Source organism: Natator depressus, chromosome 6, assembly GCF_965152275.1.
Source record: "Natator depressus isolate rNatDep1 chromosome 6, rNatDep2.hap1, whole genome shotgun sequence".
In the NCBI taxonomy this organism is placed as follows: Eukaryota; Metazoa; Chordata; order Testudines; family Cheloniidae; genus Natator; species Natator depressus.
In genome coordinates this window covers 11,331,429-11,350,739 of record NC_134239.1, presented here as the reverse complement: position 1 = coordinate 11,350,739, position 19,311 = coordinate 11,331,429, and the positions used below count along the sequence as shown (strand labels likewise).

General features: G+C 49.4%; 1 protein-coding gene across 1 annotated transcript; it reads left to right on the top strand.

Annotated features, from left to right (window-relative positions):
• Positions 1 to 7,570: 7,570 nt before the first annotated feature.
• Positions 7,571 to 19,015, top strand: LOC141989684 (zinc finger protein 92 homolog). Its single transcript, XM_074956619.1, has 5 exons — positions 7,571 to 7,876; positions 8,137 to 8,263; positions 8,937 to 9,053; positions 17,220 to 17,583; positions 18,147 to 19,015. The coding sequence occupies exons 1-4, from the start codon at positions 7,571 to 7,573 to the stop codon at positions 17,576 to 17,578; spliced, it is 909 nt and encodes a 302-aa protein (XP_074812720.1). The 3' UTR covers positions 17,579 to 17,583; positions 18,147 to 19,015.
• The last annotated feature ends 296 nt before the right edge of the window (positions 19,016 to 19,311 follow it).

The following is a 19,311-nucleotide window of genomic DNA, read 5'->3' as shown; positions in this document are numbered from 1 at the left end:
TCCAGCGAGACCCCAGGAGCCCTGTATGCTCCATTCTGTCCATCTCCCCCATACTCCTTGCCTCCACACCTGACCCCACTGTGAAGGATCCTCTCACCCCCTCCCCCTCAGGGGCTGGCTGCTCCAGCTGTAAGCCAGCTGCCCTCTCTTCTGGTGCCACAGCAGTCCCTAGTAGGAAAAAGGTGTAATTGCAGAATAAAATCAAATATTTTGGAGTGAAAAATAATATGTGGAGCACATGAATTTTGTGCTTGCGCAGTGGTGCAGAATTCCTCCGTGAGTATCACATATGAAGTGACATCACACATGTAATCATTGACGGGTACGGCAAAATCAAGCCCTGGCACAGAGGTGCGTAGAGCTGTTTGTGTTCTTTCCTCAACTGTTCTCTCCTGTTAGCCATGCCCACAGACTACGCAAATGAGTCAAATCCCTGTATATGTCTCTGGGATGAACTACATTCCAAGGACGGAGCCATCCAGGAGTGGAAAGAGACTTTCCATAGAGATTGTTCGAACTTCTAGATGGAAATTTCTGCTAGGGATGTAAATACTGTTTTAAAAGTTAACCGTTTAAACAAGTAAAATATGTCATTTAAAGGGTTAACCATTTAAGCGGCAGCGCCATTTAACAGAAATGGTATAAAATGTCCCATGTTGTTCAGTACGTCGCTTCCTCAAGTCAAAATGTCTGCATGAAGGAGATGTGAGTGGACCAGCATCAGGGAGAACACCACCTGCTGGGTAACAACTTGAGTTGGTTGCTGACAAGCACCCTATTAACTCTGTCTGTTCTAGTCCGGTCTTGGGCAACCACTGAGAAATCCATGCAGAGAACAGGTGTCTGGCTGTCACAGCACCTTGAGTAAAAAACTTGAATGAACTCCCTCTCCGTCTCTAGAACCAGTCACTGCAACGGTGAAGCTGAGCTAGAGAAGTCACCTCCATGCCAGCTCCAATGGATATGTAGAAAAAAATCATTTTGCATATTTACATATTGGTTAATGAACCATATTTACATACTGGATAATAAACTGACAACATGGTTGTGTTAAGCTAACTGCTTCGAATGTGAGTTAACATCCTCTGGGCGACTAAAATGTATGAGGCGCAGAGGCGACTGGCAGGGCCGTCCCTAGCTATTCTGGGGCCCTATGCAGCCCGCTCACAGGGCGGGGTGTGTGGGGACCCAGGTCTCCATGATGTGGGGGGACAGCTGGCTTGGAAGTCAGGGGGGGAACATTAGAATCTTAAAAGACCTATTGGTTTTCCTAGGAGTCCATCCATAGAATTATAGAATATCAGGGTTGAAAGAGACCTCAGGAGGTCATCTAGTCCAACCTTCTGCTCAAAGCAGGACCAATCCCCAACTAACTCATGCCAGCCACGACTTTGTCAAGCCTGACCTTAAAAACCTCTAAGGAAGGAGATCCCACCACCTCCCTAGGTAACCCATTCTAGTGCTTCATCACCCTCCTAGTGAAAAAGTTTTTCCTAATATCCAACCTAACCTCCCGCTCTACAACTTGAGACCGTTACTCCTTGTACTCTCATCTGCTACCACTGAGAACAGTCTAGATCCATCCTCTTTGGAACCCCCTTTCAGCTAGTTAAAAGCAGCTATCAAATCCCGACTCATTCTTTTCTTCTGCAGACTAAACAATCCCAGTTCCCTCAGCCTCTCCTCCAGCCCCCTAATCATTTTTGTTGCCCTCCGCTGGACTCTTTCCAATTTATCCACATCCTTCTTGCGGTGCGGGGCCCAAAACTGGACAAAGTACTCCAGATGAGACCTCACCAATGCCGAATAGAGGGGAATGATCACGTCCCTCGATCTGCTGGAAATGCCCCTATTTATACAACCCCAAATGCCTTTAGCCTTCTTAGCAACAAGGGCACACTGTTGACTCGTATCCAGCGTCTCGTCCATTGTAACCCCTAGGTCCTTTTCTGCAGAACTGCTGCCTAACTATTCGGTCCCTCGTCTGTAGCAGCACATGGGATTCTTCCATCCTAAGTGCAGGACTCTGCACTTATCCTTGTTGAACCTCATCAGATTTCTTTTGGCCCAATCCTCTAATTTGTCTAGGGCCCTCTGTATCCCATCCCTACCCTCCAGGGTATCCACCACCCCTCCCAGTTTAGTGTCATCTGCAAACTTGCTGAGGGTGCAATCCACGCCCTCCTCCAGATCATTAATGAAGATATTGAACAAAACCGGCCCCAGGACCGACCCTTGGGGCACTCCGCTCGATATCGGCTGCCAACTAGACATGGAGCCATTGATCACTACCCGTTGAGCCTGACAATCTAGTCAGCTTTCTAGCCACCTTATAGTCCATTCATCCAGCCCATACTTCTTTAACTTGCTGGCAAGAATACTGTGGGAGACTGTATCAAAAGCTTTGCTAAAGTCAAGGAATAACATGTCCACTGCTTTCCCCGATCCACAGAGCCAGTTATCTTGTCACAGAAGGCAATTAGGTTAGTCAGGCATAACTTGCCCTTGGTGAATCCATGCTGACTGGTCCTGATCACTTTCCTCTTCTTTAAGTGCTTCAGAATTGATGAAACCATGAATGAAGTTTATTAATGACAAAGAGAGATTTTAAGTGAGTACAGCAATGAGGCATAACAGTCAGAAATGGTTACAAGAATAATAAAAATAAAATGCTGTCTAGTGCCTACTTGAACTATGTTAGATTAAAAAGACAAGGAGTACTTGTGGCACCTTAGAGACTAACCAATTTATTTGAGCATAAGCTTTCATGAGCTACAGCTCACTTCATCGGATGCATACTGCGGAAAGTGTAGAAGATCTTTTTATACACACAAAGCATGAAAAAATACCTCCCCCCACCCCACTCTCCTGCTGGTAATAGCTTATCTAAAGTGACCACTCTCCTTACAATGTGTATGATAATCAAGGTGGGCCATTTCCAGCACAAATCCAGGGTGTAACAAGAACGTCTGGGGGGTGGGGGGGTAGGAAAAAACAAGGGGAAATAGGTTACCTTGTATAATGACTTAGCCACTCCCAGTCTCTATCTGGACCCATGGAAAAGAAGCCCTTGAGGAATTCCACCATGATTTCAACAATTTCCATCCCACCATCAACCTCAGCCTGGTCCAGTCCACACAAGAGATCCACTTCCTGGACACTACAGTGCTAATAAACGATGGTCACATAAACACCACCCTATACCGGAAACCTACTGACCGCTATTCCTACCTACATGCCTCCAGCTTTCACCCTGACCACACCACACGATCCATTGTCTACAGCCAAGCTCTGCGATACAACCGCATTTGCTCCAACCTCTCAGACAGAGACAAACACCTACAAGATCTCTATCAAGCATTCTTACAACTACAATACCCACCTGCGGAAGTGAAGAAACAGATTGATAGAGCCAGAAGAGTTCCCAGAAGTCACCTACTACAGGACAGGCCTAACAAAGAAAATAACAGAACGCCACTAGCCGTCACCTTCACCCCCCAGCTAAAACCCCTCCAACGCATTATTAAGGATCTACAACCTATCCTGAGGGATGACCCAACACTCTCACAAATCTTGGGAAACAGGCTAGTCCTTGCCTACAGACAGCCCCCCAACCTGAAGCGAATACTCACCAGCAACCACATACCACACAACAGAACCACTAACCCAGGAACCTATCCTTGCAACAAAACCCGTTGCCAACTGTGCCCACATATCTATTCAGGGGACACCATCACAGGGCCTAATCACATCAGCCACACTATCAGGGGCTCGTTCACCTGAACATCCACCAATGTGATATATGCCATCATGTGCCAGCAATGCCCCTCTGCCATGTACATTGGTCAAACTGGACAGTCTCTACGTAAAAGAATAAATGGACACAAATCAGATGTCAAGAATTATAACATTCATAAACCAGTCGGAGACCACTTCAATCTCTCTGGTCACGCGATTACAGACATGAAAGTTGCGATATTACAACAAAAAAACTTCAAAACCAGACTCCAGCGAGAGACTGCTGAATTGGAATTCATTTGCAAATTGGATACAATTAACTTAGGCTTGAATAGAGACTGGGAGTGGCTAAGTCATTATGCAAGGTAACCTATTTCCCCTTGTTTTTTCCTACTCCCGCACCCCCTCCAGACGTTCTTGTTAAACCCTGGATTTGTGCTGGAAATGGCCCACCTTGATTATCATACACATTTTAAGGAGAGTGATCACTTTAGATAAGCTATTACCAGCAGGAGAGTGGGGTGGGGGGAAGGTATTTTTTCATGCTTTGTGTGTATAAAAGATCTTCTACACTTTCCACAGTATGCATCCAATGAAGTGAGCTGTAGCTCACGAAAGCTTACGCTCAAATAAATTGGTTAGTCTCTAAGGTGCCACAAGTACTCCTTTTCTTTTTGCGAATACAGACTAACACGGCTCTTACTCTGAAACCTATGTTAGATTAGATTACTGACCAAACAAATGAGGCCTCTGCTCTGATCCACTCTGACTTAAGTCACAGGGTATAGCCAGTGGCTCTCAACCTTTCCGGACTACTGTACCCCTTTCAGCAGTGTGATTTCTTTTGCGTATGCCAAAGTTTCACCTCACTTAAAAACCACTTGCTTACGACATCAGACATAAAAATACAAAAGTCTCCCAGCACACTAGTACTGACAAAATGCTTACTCCGTCATTTTTATCATATAATTATGAATCAACTGCAATATAAATATTGTACTTATATTTCAGTGTATAGTATATAGAGTGGTATAAACAAGTCATTGTCAGTATGAAAGTTTAGTTTGTACTGACTTTGCGAGTGCTTTTTGTAACCTGTTGTAAAACTAGGCCACTCTCTAGATGAGATGGTGTACTACCTGGTGTACCCCCTCAGCATACCCCCAGGGGTATCTGTACCCCTGGTTGAGAACCATTGACCTCAGTGATTTGCTCAAGGTCAGAGAAGGACCAAGTGGCAGAACTAGGAATAGAAACCACGAGTCCTGTAGTCCAGCCCAGCACCATAACTACAAACCCAGTCTCTCTCCTTCATTCAATGCTGCGAACGCCCCCTGTTAAGAGTTTTCATATATTTGTATCTTGTAATTTTATAGTGTTTTTAATGAGGTTTTATAATGTTATCCCCTCATAATCACTAAAATGGTGATTATCCAGTATGGAGTCAGACATTTAATATGGCATCTCTTTGCCACAAGCAACAAGACTCCATCTTGTTTCAGCTGGGGGGTGGTGGTTTTGCACCCTTTTTGAACTTTGGCAGGAAAGGGCAGCTAACAGTCCACTCTGAACTGGTTCTGTAACTGACAGTTTACCTCAGGTCTTCCCGTCACAGAACCGTTAAAAGGAACTGCGTGACGTCACCACAATGCTGTCCGTCACAGAGGCAGCCGATCGCAGTGGCGTTAGCACGGTCCTCAGATCACGAGTCAGCAAATCCTGAAAGACAGCTCATCCTCATCCATCCCATCCACGTACCTGCCGCATCCAGGGTGACACCTGTAACACCTTGGCAAGGTCGGGGCTGACCCAGAGAATTCAAAAAGGCTGCAGCCCATGAGCCCGGCTGACAGGACGCAGCTACGAACCTTCCCTTGATGGCCACCTCAGTGGATGCTTGCGTCAAGACCATGCTCTGGCACTGCTCAGTGATGTTTGCCAGGTTGGTGTTGAAATCAAGGTTGGGTCCCCCTGCTGCAGTGCACAGAGATGGAGCGTCACAAGGAAGATACAGCTGGGACCCCACTCGAGGGCAATCCTGACTGTGAGCCCCCTCTGCTTCAACCCACCACAATCCACTCCCCTCCCAGAGCCTGGGATAGAATCAAGGTGTCCTGACACTGAGCCCTCTGCTATAACTCACCATCCCCTTGCAGAGCGGAGATGGGACCCCGGAGTCTTGAGGCCCCTGGTGATCCTCCCTGCCCCAAACTACCTATTCCAGGGCCCTTCCCCTCTTCAGCCATCGTTAGCTGTTATCTGGGAAGCTGGCAGGGCTCTGCAGCACTCCCTCTGGCTGGGGTTGTGTCACACAGACACAGGATCCATCCCTTCCTCCCCATACCTTTGTGGGCAAAGTGCAGGAGCATGACAAGCTTCTGGAAGAGCGGGTTGTGCTTGGCGTCCCGTGGGCCCTTGATGTTGTCACCGGCGGGGGTGGCACCTGAGGTGTGCAGGGCCCAGCACAATGAGCGGGGGGCAGGGGCAGCTGCTTCAGCGCCAGCACCGAGGCCAGAACACGCCATCTGTATGGGGCACCTGCCCTCCCCATGGCACTGGGCAGTGATATGGGTGTGAACTCCTGAAACACACATACACACTACAGCCACCTGTGAGCTCCTGTAACGCTCATGAACACACCGCCCTCCTCTAACTCACACACAGTTGTCGTTTAACACACACATTACAGGGGATCACACCCCAGGCTTTCATCCCCTGTAAGTAACACACACACCAACATCACACAGCCTAACAACAAACACACCACACATCCAGAGCCTTGTCTTATTGTTTCAGAGTAGCAGCCGTGTTAGTCTGTATTCGCAAAAAGAAAAGGAGGACTTGTGGTACCCTGGGAAAAAAAAATTTTTTTGACTCCAACCAGAGACTGCTGAATTGGAATTAATTTGCAAACTGGATACAATTAACTTAGGTTTGAATAGAGACTGGGAGTGGTTGAGTCATTATACTAAGTGAAACTATTTCCCCTTGTTTATTCTCCCCCCCCCCGCCCCGCCGCCCCACAACTGTTCCTCAGACGTTCTTAAAAAGAAAAGGAGTGCTTGGGGCACCTTAGAGACTAACCAATTTATTTGAGCATAAGCTTTCGTGAGCTACAGCATCCGATGAAGTGAGCTGTAGCTCACGAAAGCTTATGCTCAAATAAATTGGTTAGTCTCTAAGGTGCCACAAGTACTCCTTTTCTTTTTGCGAATACAGACTAACACGGCTGTTACTTTGAAACCTGTCAGACGTTCTTGTTAACTCCTGGAAATGTGCTGGAAATGGCCCACCTTGATTATCACTTCAAAAGGTTTTCTCTCCCCCCACCCCACTCTCCTGCTGGTAATAGCTCATCTTAAGTGATCACTCTCCTTACAATGTACATTTTTTCATGGTCTGTGTGTATATATAAAATCTCATCACTGTACTTTCCACTGTATACATCCGATGAAGTGAGCTGTAGCTCACGAAAGCTTATGCTCAAATAAATTGGTTAGTCTCTAAGGTGCCACAAGTCCTCCTTTTCTTTTTGTCTTACTGTGACACACACACACTCCACAGTCACGTTGTGATCTGTAAAACACTCACGTTACACAGCCTTCCTGTACCACTCAGACCCACACACAGCTTGGGGATTGATCTCCTCAAATGCACACACCAACCTCAGGCAGCCAAGCAGCAACCACAGCCCGAACCGTGTGTTACTGTGACACTCCCACGCTGCACAGCCTGGCCAAGGCCCTCTTGTACCCACTAGTCCCCGCTCTCCTCCCAGAGCCGAGGGAGTCCGGGCTCCCAGCTCCCCACAGCACAAGGGGGCCCCACGCACATGTCAGGGGCGGGGACCGGGCTGCCCCCTTACAGGCTCCTGCCGCCCGGGGACCAGGTGCCGCGAGCGCCCCCAGCGGCCGGACTCGGGACCCAGGCGTCCGGGCGCTGGGCAGGAAGGTCGCTGTGCTGGGGCCTCCCCCGGCTGCTGGAGCTGGCGGCGCAGGCGCGGGCCCGGGCAGGGAGTGGGCGGGAGGCGGCCCCGGGGAGGGAGGCACCAGCCCCGAGGCAGGAGGTCGCTGCCCAGGCGGAGGAAGCGGCCGGGGCGGAGCCGAGCCCGGCAATGGCTGCAGCGGGGCCGGCGCAGGTAGGACGCGGGGCGGGGACTCCCCGGCCGGGCACTGGCTGGTCCCGGCTGGGGCCGAGGAGGGCCGGGGCCGGGTCCCTCCCGCGCTAGTGACCCCGGGGCTGGGGGCTGCCGCAGCTGGAGCGCTGGGGCCGGGGAGCGGCGCTGGGGGCCCCGGGCCGGGCGGACACGCGGAGCCGGCCGCGGCCCCTTCCTCCGGGCAAGACCCCGGGCTGGGGCTGGAGCGGAGGGTGCTGAGTGTGTAACGCTTGTGCCAGCAGCTGCGGGTGGCGTTTGAGGACGTGGCTCTGTATTTCAGCCGGGAGGAGTGGGAGCTCTTGTCCCGGCCAGAGAAGCAGCTGTACCGGGACCAGATGCTGAGGAATTACCGGGCCCTCGTTTCCTTGGGTAAGGACCAATTTATCTCTACTCATAGCTGTCCAATGTCTGTGTTCCCTTAATGCCACCCCTGGCATGTGCCACCCGATGGCTGAGTAGTGGCAAATGTCAGCCTCTTTCAGTTCGGCTTCCTGTTGAAGAACTCAGGGCTACAGAGCCTTGGGCTAGTCTTAGTGTAACTTGTTTACCTACCTCAGTCCTGGCACAGGGCTGGTTGCAAACAGCATATGAGCAAATAAGACTAATAAGGCAGGAAGAAAACAGCTCCCCACCTCCCCAGAAAGAATGAACATCATAATCTTAACTGTACATTTGAACAATTCTTGCACGCTAAGCAAAAAAATGGTAGGTCTGTATAACAGTGACACCTGCCAGGACTCAGTCCCAAAGCAAATTGAGAAGGATCATAGACATTGCTGCTTCAGAGTACGAACTCAACTTGCCTGGCGGGAGACGGGACGAAATCTCCTCTAAGGAAGTTTAATTTCTTTATTCTCCTGCTTGAGATCTCTTGTGCTTTCCTCTCAAGCAGTGTCTGAGATTGGGGCCTCATCGCACCGAGTGCTGCAGAGACAAACACTGACCGAGATCGGAGCCCTACTGTGCTGGGATGCACCGACATATAAATGAGTCCCTACCCGCAAAACTTTAGTAATAAAACTGATTAATTCCCCCCAAACAGGCTATTCAGGTTCCACACCAGACTTAATCCACCAGATAGAGGTTGGGGAGGCAGAGCTCTGGATTCGGGATGCTGAGGACTCCAGGGAAAGCTCCGGGCCAGAGAGCCCATTCCGAGGTGAGTCGTAATAATCCAATCCCTTCTGATTTACGCACCTGCTAGTGGACGGCTCCTTAATGTAGAAGGCAAAGGCAGAGTGAAATCCACTGCCTGGGAACTGAAGGGGACAAATGGAGGCTAGGAATTAGGGGCCAGTATTTATTTTGGAGGGGAAGGAGTTACTGGGCTGGAGGCAGGAATCACTGGGGGAGTTTCCCTGGCTGGGATAGGCAGGAAGCCAGGCTGGATGGGCACAATGATTGATATCTATGAATCCTAGAAATTATAGAAATGTAGGACTAGAAGGGACCTCAGTAGGTCATCTAGTCCAGTCCTCTCTACTAGAGACAGGACTACGTATTATCTAGTCCAGGTGTTTGTCTAACCTGTTCTTAAAAGCCTCCCATGATGGAGATTCCACAACCATCCCAGGTAATTTGTTCCAGTGCTTTACTACACTTAGAGTTTGGAAGTTTTTCCTAATATCTACCCTAAATCTACCCTGCTGCAATTTAAGCCCATTACTTCTTGTCCTGGCCTCAGTGAATAAGGAGAACAATTTATCACCTTCTACTTTGTAACAACCTTTTATGTACTTGAAGAATCTTGTTAAGCCCCCCTCAGTCTTTCCTTTGCCAGGCTAAACAAATCCAATTTTTTCAATCTTTCCTCGTAGGTCATGTTTTCTAGATCTTTAATCATTCTCATTGCTCTCCTCTGACCCCGTCCAGTTTGTCTACATCCTTTCTGAAGTGCGGGGCCCAGAACTGGACACAGGAGTCCATTTGAGACCTTACCCGTGCTGAGAGGAGTAGAAGAATTACTTCTCACATCTTGCTTGCAACACTCCTGCTAATACATCCCAGAATATTTGCTTTTTTTCTTTTCAACAGTATTACATTGACTCATATTTAATTTGTGATCCACTGTAACCCCAGATGGTTTTCTGCAGTACTCCTTCCTAAGCTGTCATTTCAGTTCTGACCATTTCTCCAGTTTGTCAAGATCACTTTAAATTCTAATCCTGTCCTTTAATGCGCTTGCAACCCCACCCAACTTTAAATTGTTCATAAGAATATTAAGTTGGTTAGACATAATTTGTTCTTGACAAATCCATGCAGACTGTTACTTATTACTTTATTTCCTTCTAGGTCAGGAGGTCTCAAACTATGTGGCCTGTGGGGCTCCAGCAGTTTTGGGGCCGGGTCTCTCCCTTGGCCCCACCTGCCACCCCTCAGGTGTGGTCCCCCGCCCCCGGCAACTTACAATGGCCCGGGGCCCCGGCAGTGCAGCAGAGCTGAGCGGTGTCTGCCTGCTCACTCCACGCATCTGCCAGCCCCCACTAAGCACATTAAGTTGGTGGAGGGCATCCACAGTACCATGGCTAGCATTGACTCTTGGAACGGTGCACTTTGGGTAGCTATCCCACAGTTCCCGCAGTCTCTGCCGCCCATTAGAATTCTGGGTTAAGCTCCCAATGCCTGATGGGGAAAAACATTGTTGCGGGTGGTTTTGGGTGCATGTCGTCAGTCGCCCCTCCCTCCGTGAAAGCAATGGCAGACAATTGTTTTGCGCCTTTTTTCTGCAGCAGACGGTGCAATAGGATTGATAGCTGTCCTCGTAAATGATGTATGGCTCCACCACTTCTGCTGCAACTCTGCTCTCCTGTGAGCTGGAGGCTTCTGCCTCGGGCTGCTCTCCCAGACGGCAGCACAACGCGGTCGCGCCTACCCCTTGCTCCCGTGGCTCATGAAGCCTGGACAGTAGTAAGGAGCATTTCAATTATAGGCTGAGCAAGGTGGTTTTGGGTACATGTCGTCATTCTCCCCTCCCTCCGTGAAAGCAACAGCAAACAATTCTTTTGTGCCTTTTTTCCTGGATTACCTGGGCAGACGCAATAGCACGGCAAGCATGGAGCCTGTTCAGTTCACCGCTGCAGTTGTGACCATTGTAAACACCTCGCACATTATCCTGCAGTATGTGCAGAATCTGCAAAACCGGGCGAGGAAGCAATGACAGTGCGATGACGATAGTGATGAGGACATGGACTCAGATGTTCCTGGAAGCACAGGATGTGGCAGTTGGGAGATCATGGTGCTGTTGGGCCAGGTTCATGCCGTGAAACGCTGATTCTGGGCCTGGGAAACAAGCAGACTGGTGGGACTGTATAGTGTTGCAGGTATGGGATGATTCCCAGTGGCTGTGAAACTTTTGCATGTGTAATGCCACTTTCCTTGAACTTTGTGACTTGCTATCCCCTGTCCTGAAGTGCAAAGATACCAAAATGAGAGCAGCCCTCACAGTTGAGAAACGAGTGGCGATAGCCCTGTGGAAGCTTGCAACGCCTGACAGCTACCCGTCAGTCGGGAATCAATTTGGAGTGGGCAAATCTACTGTGGGGGCTGCTGTGATGCAAGTAGCCAGTGCAATCACTGACCTGCTGCTATCAAGGGTAGTGACTCTGGGAAACGTGCAGGTCATTGTGGATGGCTTTGCTGCGATGGGGTTCCCTAACTATGGTGGGGAAATAGACAGAACGCATATCACTATCTTGGCACCAGACCACCAGGGCAGCCACTACGTAAATCGCAAGGGGTACTTCTCAATGGTACTGCAAGCACTGGTGGATCACAAAGGACGTTTCACCGACATCGACATGGGATGGCTGGGAAAGATGCATGACGTTTGTGTCTTCAGGAACTCTGGTCTGTTTGAACAGCTGCAGGAAGGAACTTACTTCCCAGCCCAGAAAATTACTGTTGGGGATGTTGAAATGCCTATCGTTATCCTCGGGGACCCAGCCTACCCCTTAATGCCATGGCTCATGAAGCCGTACACAGGCACCCCGGACAGTAGTCAGGAGCCGTTCAACTATAGGCTGAGCAAGTGCAGAATGGTGGTAGAATGTGCATTTGGACGTTTAAAAGCTCGCTGGCGCAGTTTACTGGACCTTGACGAAACCAGTATTCCCATTGTTATTGCTTCTTGCCGTGTGCTCCACATTATCTGTGAGAGTAAGGGGGAGACGTTTATGGCGGGGTGGGAGGTCGAGGCAAATCGCCTGGTGGCCAGTTTCACGCAGCCAGACACCAGGGCGATTAGAAGAGCACAGCTGGGCGTGCTCTTGCTGCCTTTCCCGCGTCAGATCCCCCAGACAGCGGAGCAGTTTGCTCCCCCATTAGCTTGAGCATGGCGTCCTGCCTGCTCTCATCGCGCGCCTCCCTCCTCTCATCGCATTCATTGAACGCTTTCCGGGACTCTGCCATTGTATGTTTCCGTGCATTCAGCTGGGCTCTGTCAGTGCGGGAGGACTGCCTAAGCTCTGAACACATGTTGTCCTGAATGCATCTTTTTTCGCCTTCTAATCTGGGACAGCCTCTGGGACGGAGATGATAGGGGGAGCATGGAAACATTTGCACCTGCGGGAGGAGAAAAAGGGAGAGTAGAATTTTAAAAGATACCAAAGGGGAGACTCTTTCTCAGTGAAACATGCAATTCATGGTACATTTAAAAGGAGAGCCTGCGGTTTCTGTGCCGATGCGCAACACGACCCCCCTCCACCACCACCACCACGTGGCTCTGATCAGGGCTGAGCCCTTTAAGCCAAACGCGAACAGCCTAGCGTGAGCGGACTTTTCCAGTAGCATTACTGGCCATTCCAGTAGCATTAATGCATCCCAATTCTTCAGGGCAAAGGAATCATTAAACACACTTTCTTTTAAACCCTGTCTCGTATTTACAAAGGTACACCAGAAGTGCCTTCTCTGGCATCATAGTGCCAGAGCCCGCCTTGGGAGGGGGTGGAGGGTATTGGCTCCAGGGTGATGAACAGTTCCTGGCTGCCGGGGGGAATGGATTCACCGCTTGCTGCCTGTGCACTGCCCTCTTCCTCCTCCACAAAATCATCCTCCCTGCTCTGTGAGACCCCCCTTGCAGGTGTCCACGGACAGTGGTGGGGTAGTGATAGCATCCCCTCCCCAGATTTGCGTGCATCTCATCATAGTTGCGGCATGTATGGGGCTGTGACCTCAAGTGACCGTTCGCCTCTTTTGTCTTTTGGTAGGCTTGCCTGAGCCCCGTAATTTTCACAGGGCAGTGCTGTGTATCCCTGGAGTAGCCTCTGTCCGTCATGCCCTGGGAGATTTTCTCATATATGTTGGCGTTCTGATTTTTGAACAGAGTTCTGCCTGCACAGATTCTTCTCCCCATACTGCGATGAGATCCAGTCCAGTACCTCCCGGAGCTGGAGCTCATTTGCGCATCTGGGACTGCATGGTCACCTGTTTGTGCTGGTGAGCTGTGCATGGTCACTGATGAGCTCACCATGCTGCTCAAACAGGAAATGAAATTCAAAAGTTCCCGGGGCTTTTCCTGACTACCTGGCTAGTGCATCTGAGTTGAAACTGTTGTCCAGAGCGGTCACAGTGGAGCATTCTGGGATAGCTCCCGGAGGCCAATACTGTGGAATTGTGTCCACAGTACCCCAAATTTGAACCGGTGATGTTGATTTTACCACTACTCCCCTTGCCAGGGAGGAGTACAGAACTTGATTTTAAGAGCCCTTTAAGTCGACAAAACGGGGTTCGTTGTGTGGATGGATTTCGTTTTAATTCAACCTAACGCGTTTAAATTCAACATAATCATGTACTGTGGACCAGGCCCAAGTAATTCATAACTATTTTCCTTTCCTATTTTAGGCTCAGATCCTACCCCATTGACACTGGTGTTCACTATCTTAGTTGACTGATTACTGCTAATTTTTTTGGTGAAAACGAAACAAAAGAGGCATTTAACAGTTTGGCCATTGCTGCTTTTTCTCTTATTGTCTCTCCCTCTTCATTTAGTTATGGGCCTAGCCTGCCCTTCGTCTTCCTCTTGTTTCCCTTGTATTTATAAAATGCTTTCTTGTTCCTCTTTATATCCCTAGCTAGTTTAGCTTTTTGTTTTGCCTTGGCTTTTCTAATTTTGCCCCTACATGCTTGTGGTGCTTTTTTGTTTGTTTGTTTGTTTTTAAATATTCATCCTTTGTAACTTGACTTAGTCATACAAGAAGTTGTCAAAGTTCCTTGCCCACTCTGAACTCTAGGGTACAGATGTGGGGACCTGCATGAAAACCCCCTAAGCTTATTTTTACCAGCTTAGGTTAAAACTTCCCCAAGGTACCAATTATTTTACCTTTTGCCCTTGGACTTTATTGCTGCCACCACCAAGCGTCTAACAAATATATATAACAGGGAAAAAGCCCGCCTGGAAACGTCTTTCCCCCCAAAACCCTACATCCCGTTTCCTGGGGAAGGCTTGATAAAAATCCTCACCAATTTGCATAGGTGAACACAGACCCAAACCCTTAGATCTTAAGAACAATGAAAAAGCAATCAGATTCTTAAAAGAAGAATTTTAATAGAAGAAAAAATAAAAGAATCATCTCTGTAAAATCAGGATAGTAAATACCTTACAGGGTAATCAGATTCCAAACATAGAGAATCCCTCTAGGCAAAACCTTAAGTTACAAAAAGACACAAAAACAGGAATATCCATTCCATTCAGCACAGCTTATTTTATCAGCCATTTAAACAAAAGAGAATCTAACGCAAATCTAGCTAGATTACTTACTAAGTTCTAAGACTCCATTCCTGTTCTGTTCCGGGCAAAAGCATCACACAGACCGCGAGAACCTTTGTTTCTCCCCCCCTCCAGCTTTGAAAGTATCTTGTCTCCTCATTGGTCATTTTGGTCAGGTGCCAGCGAGATTATCCTAGCTTCTTAACCCTTTACAGGTGAAATGGTTTTTCCTCTGGCCAGGAGGGATTTTAAAGGTGTTTACCCCTCCCTTTATATTTATGACAGAAGTAGAAACTCTTTTTTTTTGAGTTTCAGGTCATTGAAGATCTCCTGGTTAAGCCAGGGAGTCTTATTATCATACTTCCTCTCTTTCCTACTCATTGGATATCTGTGACCTAGGATGGGACCTAAAAATGATGGGACCTCAAAGCTGTGAAAGAGAAGTGGATCGGAGATGGGGAGGTTGGGAGTTGGAAGAGGGTGGGATAGTGATATGGGACAATGTGTGGAGGGGGAAGATTTGAGGGATGCTGAGGGAAAGAGAGAGGTCTCTGTGGTGGGGGAGCATATGGGAGCTGCATTTACCTAGTGGGTAGGACATTGCAGTAGGATTCAGAAGATCTTGGTTCAGTTCTAGAAGCGAGTCACTACAGCTCCAGCATGCCTCAGATTCCCCAGCTGTGTAATGGAAAGGGCACTGGGGCTATGAGGATAAAATCCATCTGTGTGTGTCAGTGGGTCTGGCACTGGGGGTCAGACAAGCACCTGGCTAGAAAGACACGCCTGCCGGTCCATAGACCGCAACACCACCTTCTAGGCTTCCCATATCTCAGAAAATCATACCAAGCCGGGGTGCCCAAGAGATTTTTCAAATGGGCTTCATGCCTGCCCCTCCTGACTCAGGCTGTACGTGCTGGTGCCCTAAGGCCCTTGGCACCTGGATCCAGAAATACTTCAGATGGGGACAAAAACCTCCTTGCAGCCTGGGAGAGCATCCCAGAGTCACTGGCCCTTGGCAGAGAAGGCGCTGTCCTCTCGAGGTTTCCACCTCACCCCCTCTCTGCTGCTTCACTTCACACATGACCTCTCAGGCTGGAGAAACCTGCCCCAGCGAACAAGGAGAAAGATGGGCGTGACTCAGGGCAGGGCAGGATCAGTCACGTGTGATGAGTGTGAGGTAACACCACACGGAGGACGCCATTTTGTAGAGCAGGTCTCCGGCACTTCCAGCGCTTCACTGTAACGCTCTAAAACTGCCCCACGTTCCAGGCAGCTGCTGCTGGGCATGTTTGGTAGCCAGACGAAATCGTCCTTCAGGCCACAGCTTGGAGTACCCTGGTGTATAGGCTGGGTGTGAGGGAGTGGGGGTGGAATGGCCATTGTTACATCCCCTCTCTTCCTGCTCTCTTAGTGGCACGAAATCGTTCTTACTTACATTGCTTCAGTGTCCATGCTTAGCCCAGCCCTCAGCTTGAATGCAGTCTGTGGCTGTCTGTAGCTCAAAGGCCTGCCAGGTAGCAGCTATTCACCCCTTCCAGCTCAGCAGTGTCACTGATTGGGTTGTAAAACAAGACATGGTTTTCTGATTGCATCACACAAACCCTGAATGACTTGTCATCCCCTCAACCCACTTCCCACCCCCAAAAAACCCCCTACCCTTTTGAGGGTTTTAGTTTAGTTTTAGTTTTGCACAAAGAGTGAAACGTCAGGCAGAGAGTAAATGACTGCTTTAGAAGGAATTCCTTGAAAAGGACTCACTCCCCCGCAGGAATAAACTGCGTAGTTCTAAGCAGCTTTAGACCGGTCTCACTGCATCAACATGAGCTAGTTTTGAACCAATATGGTTAAAACAGCGCAAACACTGTGGAACAGGCCTCATGGTATAAAACAGGAGAATGTGAAGAACCAGCCACATGTAAATAGAAACCTCTGATTGAAATATAACCAAAATCAATTTGAAACAAACCCTGGACCCTATTTTTTAGCACTTAGAGCACCTAGTTCTGGATAAGGGCCCTGTTGTGCCAGGCACTGTCTGTATCCTGGGAAAGCTACAGTTTAATCATCAAAGAAAACCCAAGAGGTGCATGGCGCACGAGGGAGCAGGCGCTAGGCGCTGCAAACAACATAGGGTAGAACCACCCTGAGTCAGGCTGCAGATTTGTCATGGCATTTTGTATAAAAAATTACAGAAAATTTAGTAAAAGTCACAAGTCACTAAACTTCCTGTGACTGCTCCTTGATTTTTAACAAAACCTGCCCTCTTCCTCGCCATGGGGCACCCACCCAGCACCTCCCCCAGTGCTGCAAACCTGACCGCAGCCTGGTGCAGAGGGGTTGGTGCGGGCTAGAGAGGATCTGGGTGGCAAGGCCATTCACTGTAGTTTGGCTTGCCTCCCCTACCATTATCACTGGGGGGCGGGGGCAAATCTGAGTGGTGCTGTAACCCCGCAGACCAGGTCTCAGTACCCAGAGAGAGGCGTTCTGTGAGACAGAAGCCGCCATTGCAGGGTGAGGCACCCATCCAAAAAACAGTCACAGACAAATGGTGAAATCGCTCCATCTGTGACATTTTCCATCCTTGACAAACCTGTAGCCTTAACCGTGAGCTCTCTCCAGCAGGGCTCGGGATCCTGGGGGGAACGCGGACACAGTCTGAATGTGGAGAAAGCACGGTAGGGAAGCAGGATTCCACATCCCACAGAGGGATCCATGCACAGGACGCAGTCCATCCCCGGGGTAAACTCAGCCAGAGACCAGACCTTGCTACACACCAGAGACTCCCCATGGGCCAGCGTCCCCACCACTGCATCGACTGCGCCAAGAGGTTCAGCAACCCGTCCGCGCTGAACCAGCACCAGTGCACGCACACCAGGGAGTGGCTGCACCGCTGCTCTGACTGCGGCAAGGATTTTGCACAGAGTTCAACCCTGAGAACACACCAGCGCACACATCGGGGAGCAGCCGAACCACTGTTATGATTCTGGTAAGAATGTGAAAAAAACCAATCCACCCACCCAGCACCAGTGCACGCACACTGAGGGGAGGACATTCCGACACACTGGCTGCAGCAAGAGCTTTGCACGGGCCTCCTCCTTGCAATCACATTGGTTCTTTCACAGCCGAGAGCAGCAGTACAGCTGTGCTGACTGGCGCAAGCACTTTGCTAGATTGGCCAACCTCACCCGGCACCCGGTCACGCACACCGGTGCCCCTCTGCCACCGCCAGGGCCTGAGGGGCTTCTGGCAGCCCGTGGGCCTGACACAGCGCCAGCAGATGCAGACCAGGGAGTGGTCCTGTCCCCATGATGCCCAGCAGAGAGACTGGGGGGCAGGGGAGGGGATTTGGCTGAGCAAGTGTGGGGAAGAGCAGACAGGTGGAGGGAGTTTAGAGCAGATGATCACAGCCTACTGCATTAGGGAGCCCTCCCCCTCATGTAGGTGGGATCCAGCCATGTCTCTCTTTCTGTCCTACACTCACTCACTCATTTCACTGGGGTGTAGCCAGGATAACCCCTTCTCTCTCTCTCTCTCTCTCCTCCCGTCTAGATGGGACCCAGCCAGGAACTTCCTCCCCCCCACACCTAGCTCTGTTCCAGCCAGCGGGTGACTCTTGGGTGACATCTAGAGGTGGGATTTGCAGTCCTCCTTCAGCATGAATCGGGCTGAGGGGTAGGGTAGGACAGCCTAGTGTGTGTGATTGAAAGAAGACTCAGGAACTGCACATGCTGTCTACTTTAAATAGGAATGTGATGAAGAAGAACTACGCCCCTAATGTGTAACAAAGGTCTGTCTAACCAGGTGTTTCTTTGCTATTAAAAAAGCTGATGCATTCACACAGCAGGTGGAAAAGCCAATGTAAAGTGCAACCAATCAAAGTGTTCCAGGCCCTAACTGACCATGAGGCCTGATGAACTGTGTGACTGGCAGGTGCACAGAGAGAGTTTCCCATTACTCCTGGGGGAATTCTGCCCCTAAAAATTCTGCAAACAATATTTTAAAATTTTGCATATTTAATTTGTCAAAATAACACAATATAATCACACTGGTTTCAGAGTAGCAGCTGTGTTAGTTTGTATCTGCAAAAAGAAAAGGAGGACTTGTGGCACCTTAGAGACTAACACATTTATTTGAGCATAAGCTTTTGTGAGCTACAGCTCACTTCATCAGATGCATGAACACTAGTTTCAGTTATTTTGGTAATTAATTTCAAAATTCCTGTCAGCAAGTATGTCTGTAGCAATGGAGGGAACAAAAAAAAGATTCAGAAAGTGTTTTTTGACAAATAAATTCTTTACGAGGCATATTAACACAGAACTCTGAGTAAGAATTCATGTAAACTATAATACAGAAACCTATTTCCTGCACCCCTCAGCAGTAGTACAAAGGCTTGGGGGCGTCAGGAGTAACAGAGGAGCTGAGAGAGAGGGAAGTAATTGCTGGAAGTAGCCTGGGAGTGAAGCAGGAGGGTTGTTGGGTGTGGGTGAGAGAAGTATGTAACAGATTTGGGGGGGCGGGGATTGTTAGAGAGTTGGGGAGCCTCCCCCATGCTTCCCTGGCTGACTCCCTAGCCTCTCCCATTCAGTTAGGCACATCTGCCCCACTCCTGTGTGTCCCTGCACCTTCCTTCCCCTATCCCTGTGTGACCCTGCACTCCCACTCAGCCACACCTGCCCCTGTGTAGCCCCTGTCCCTGTGTGGTCCTCCTGGGGGG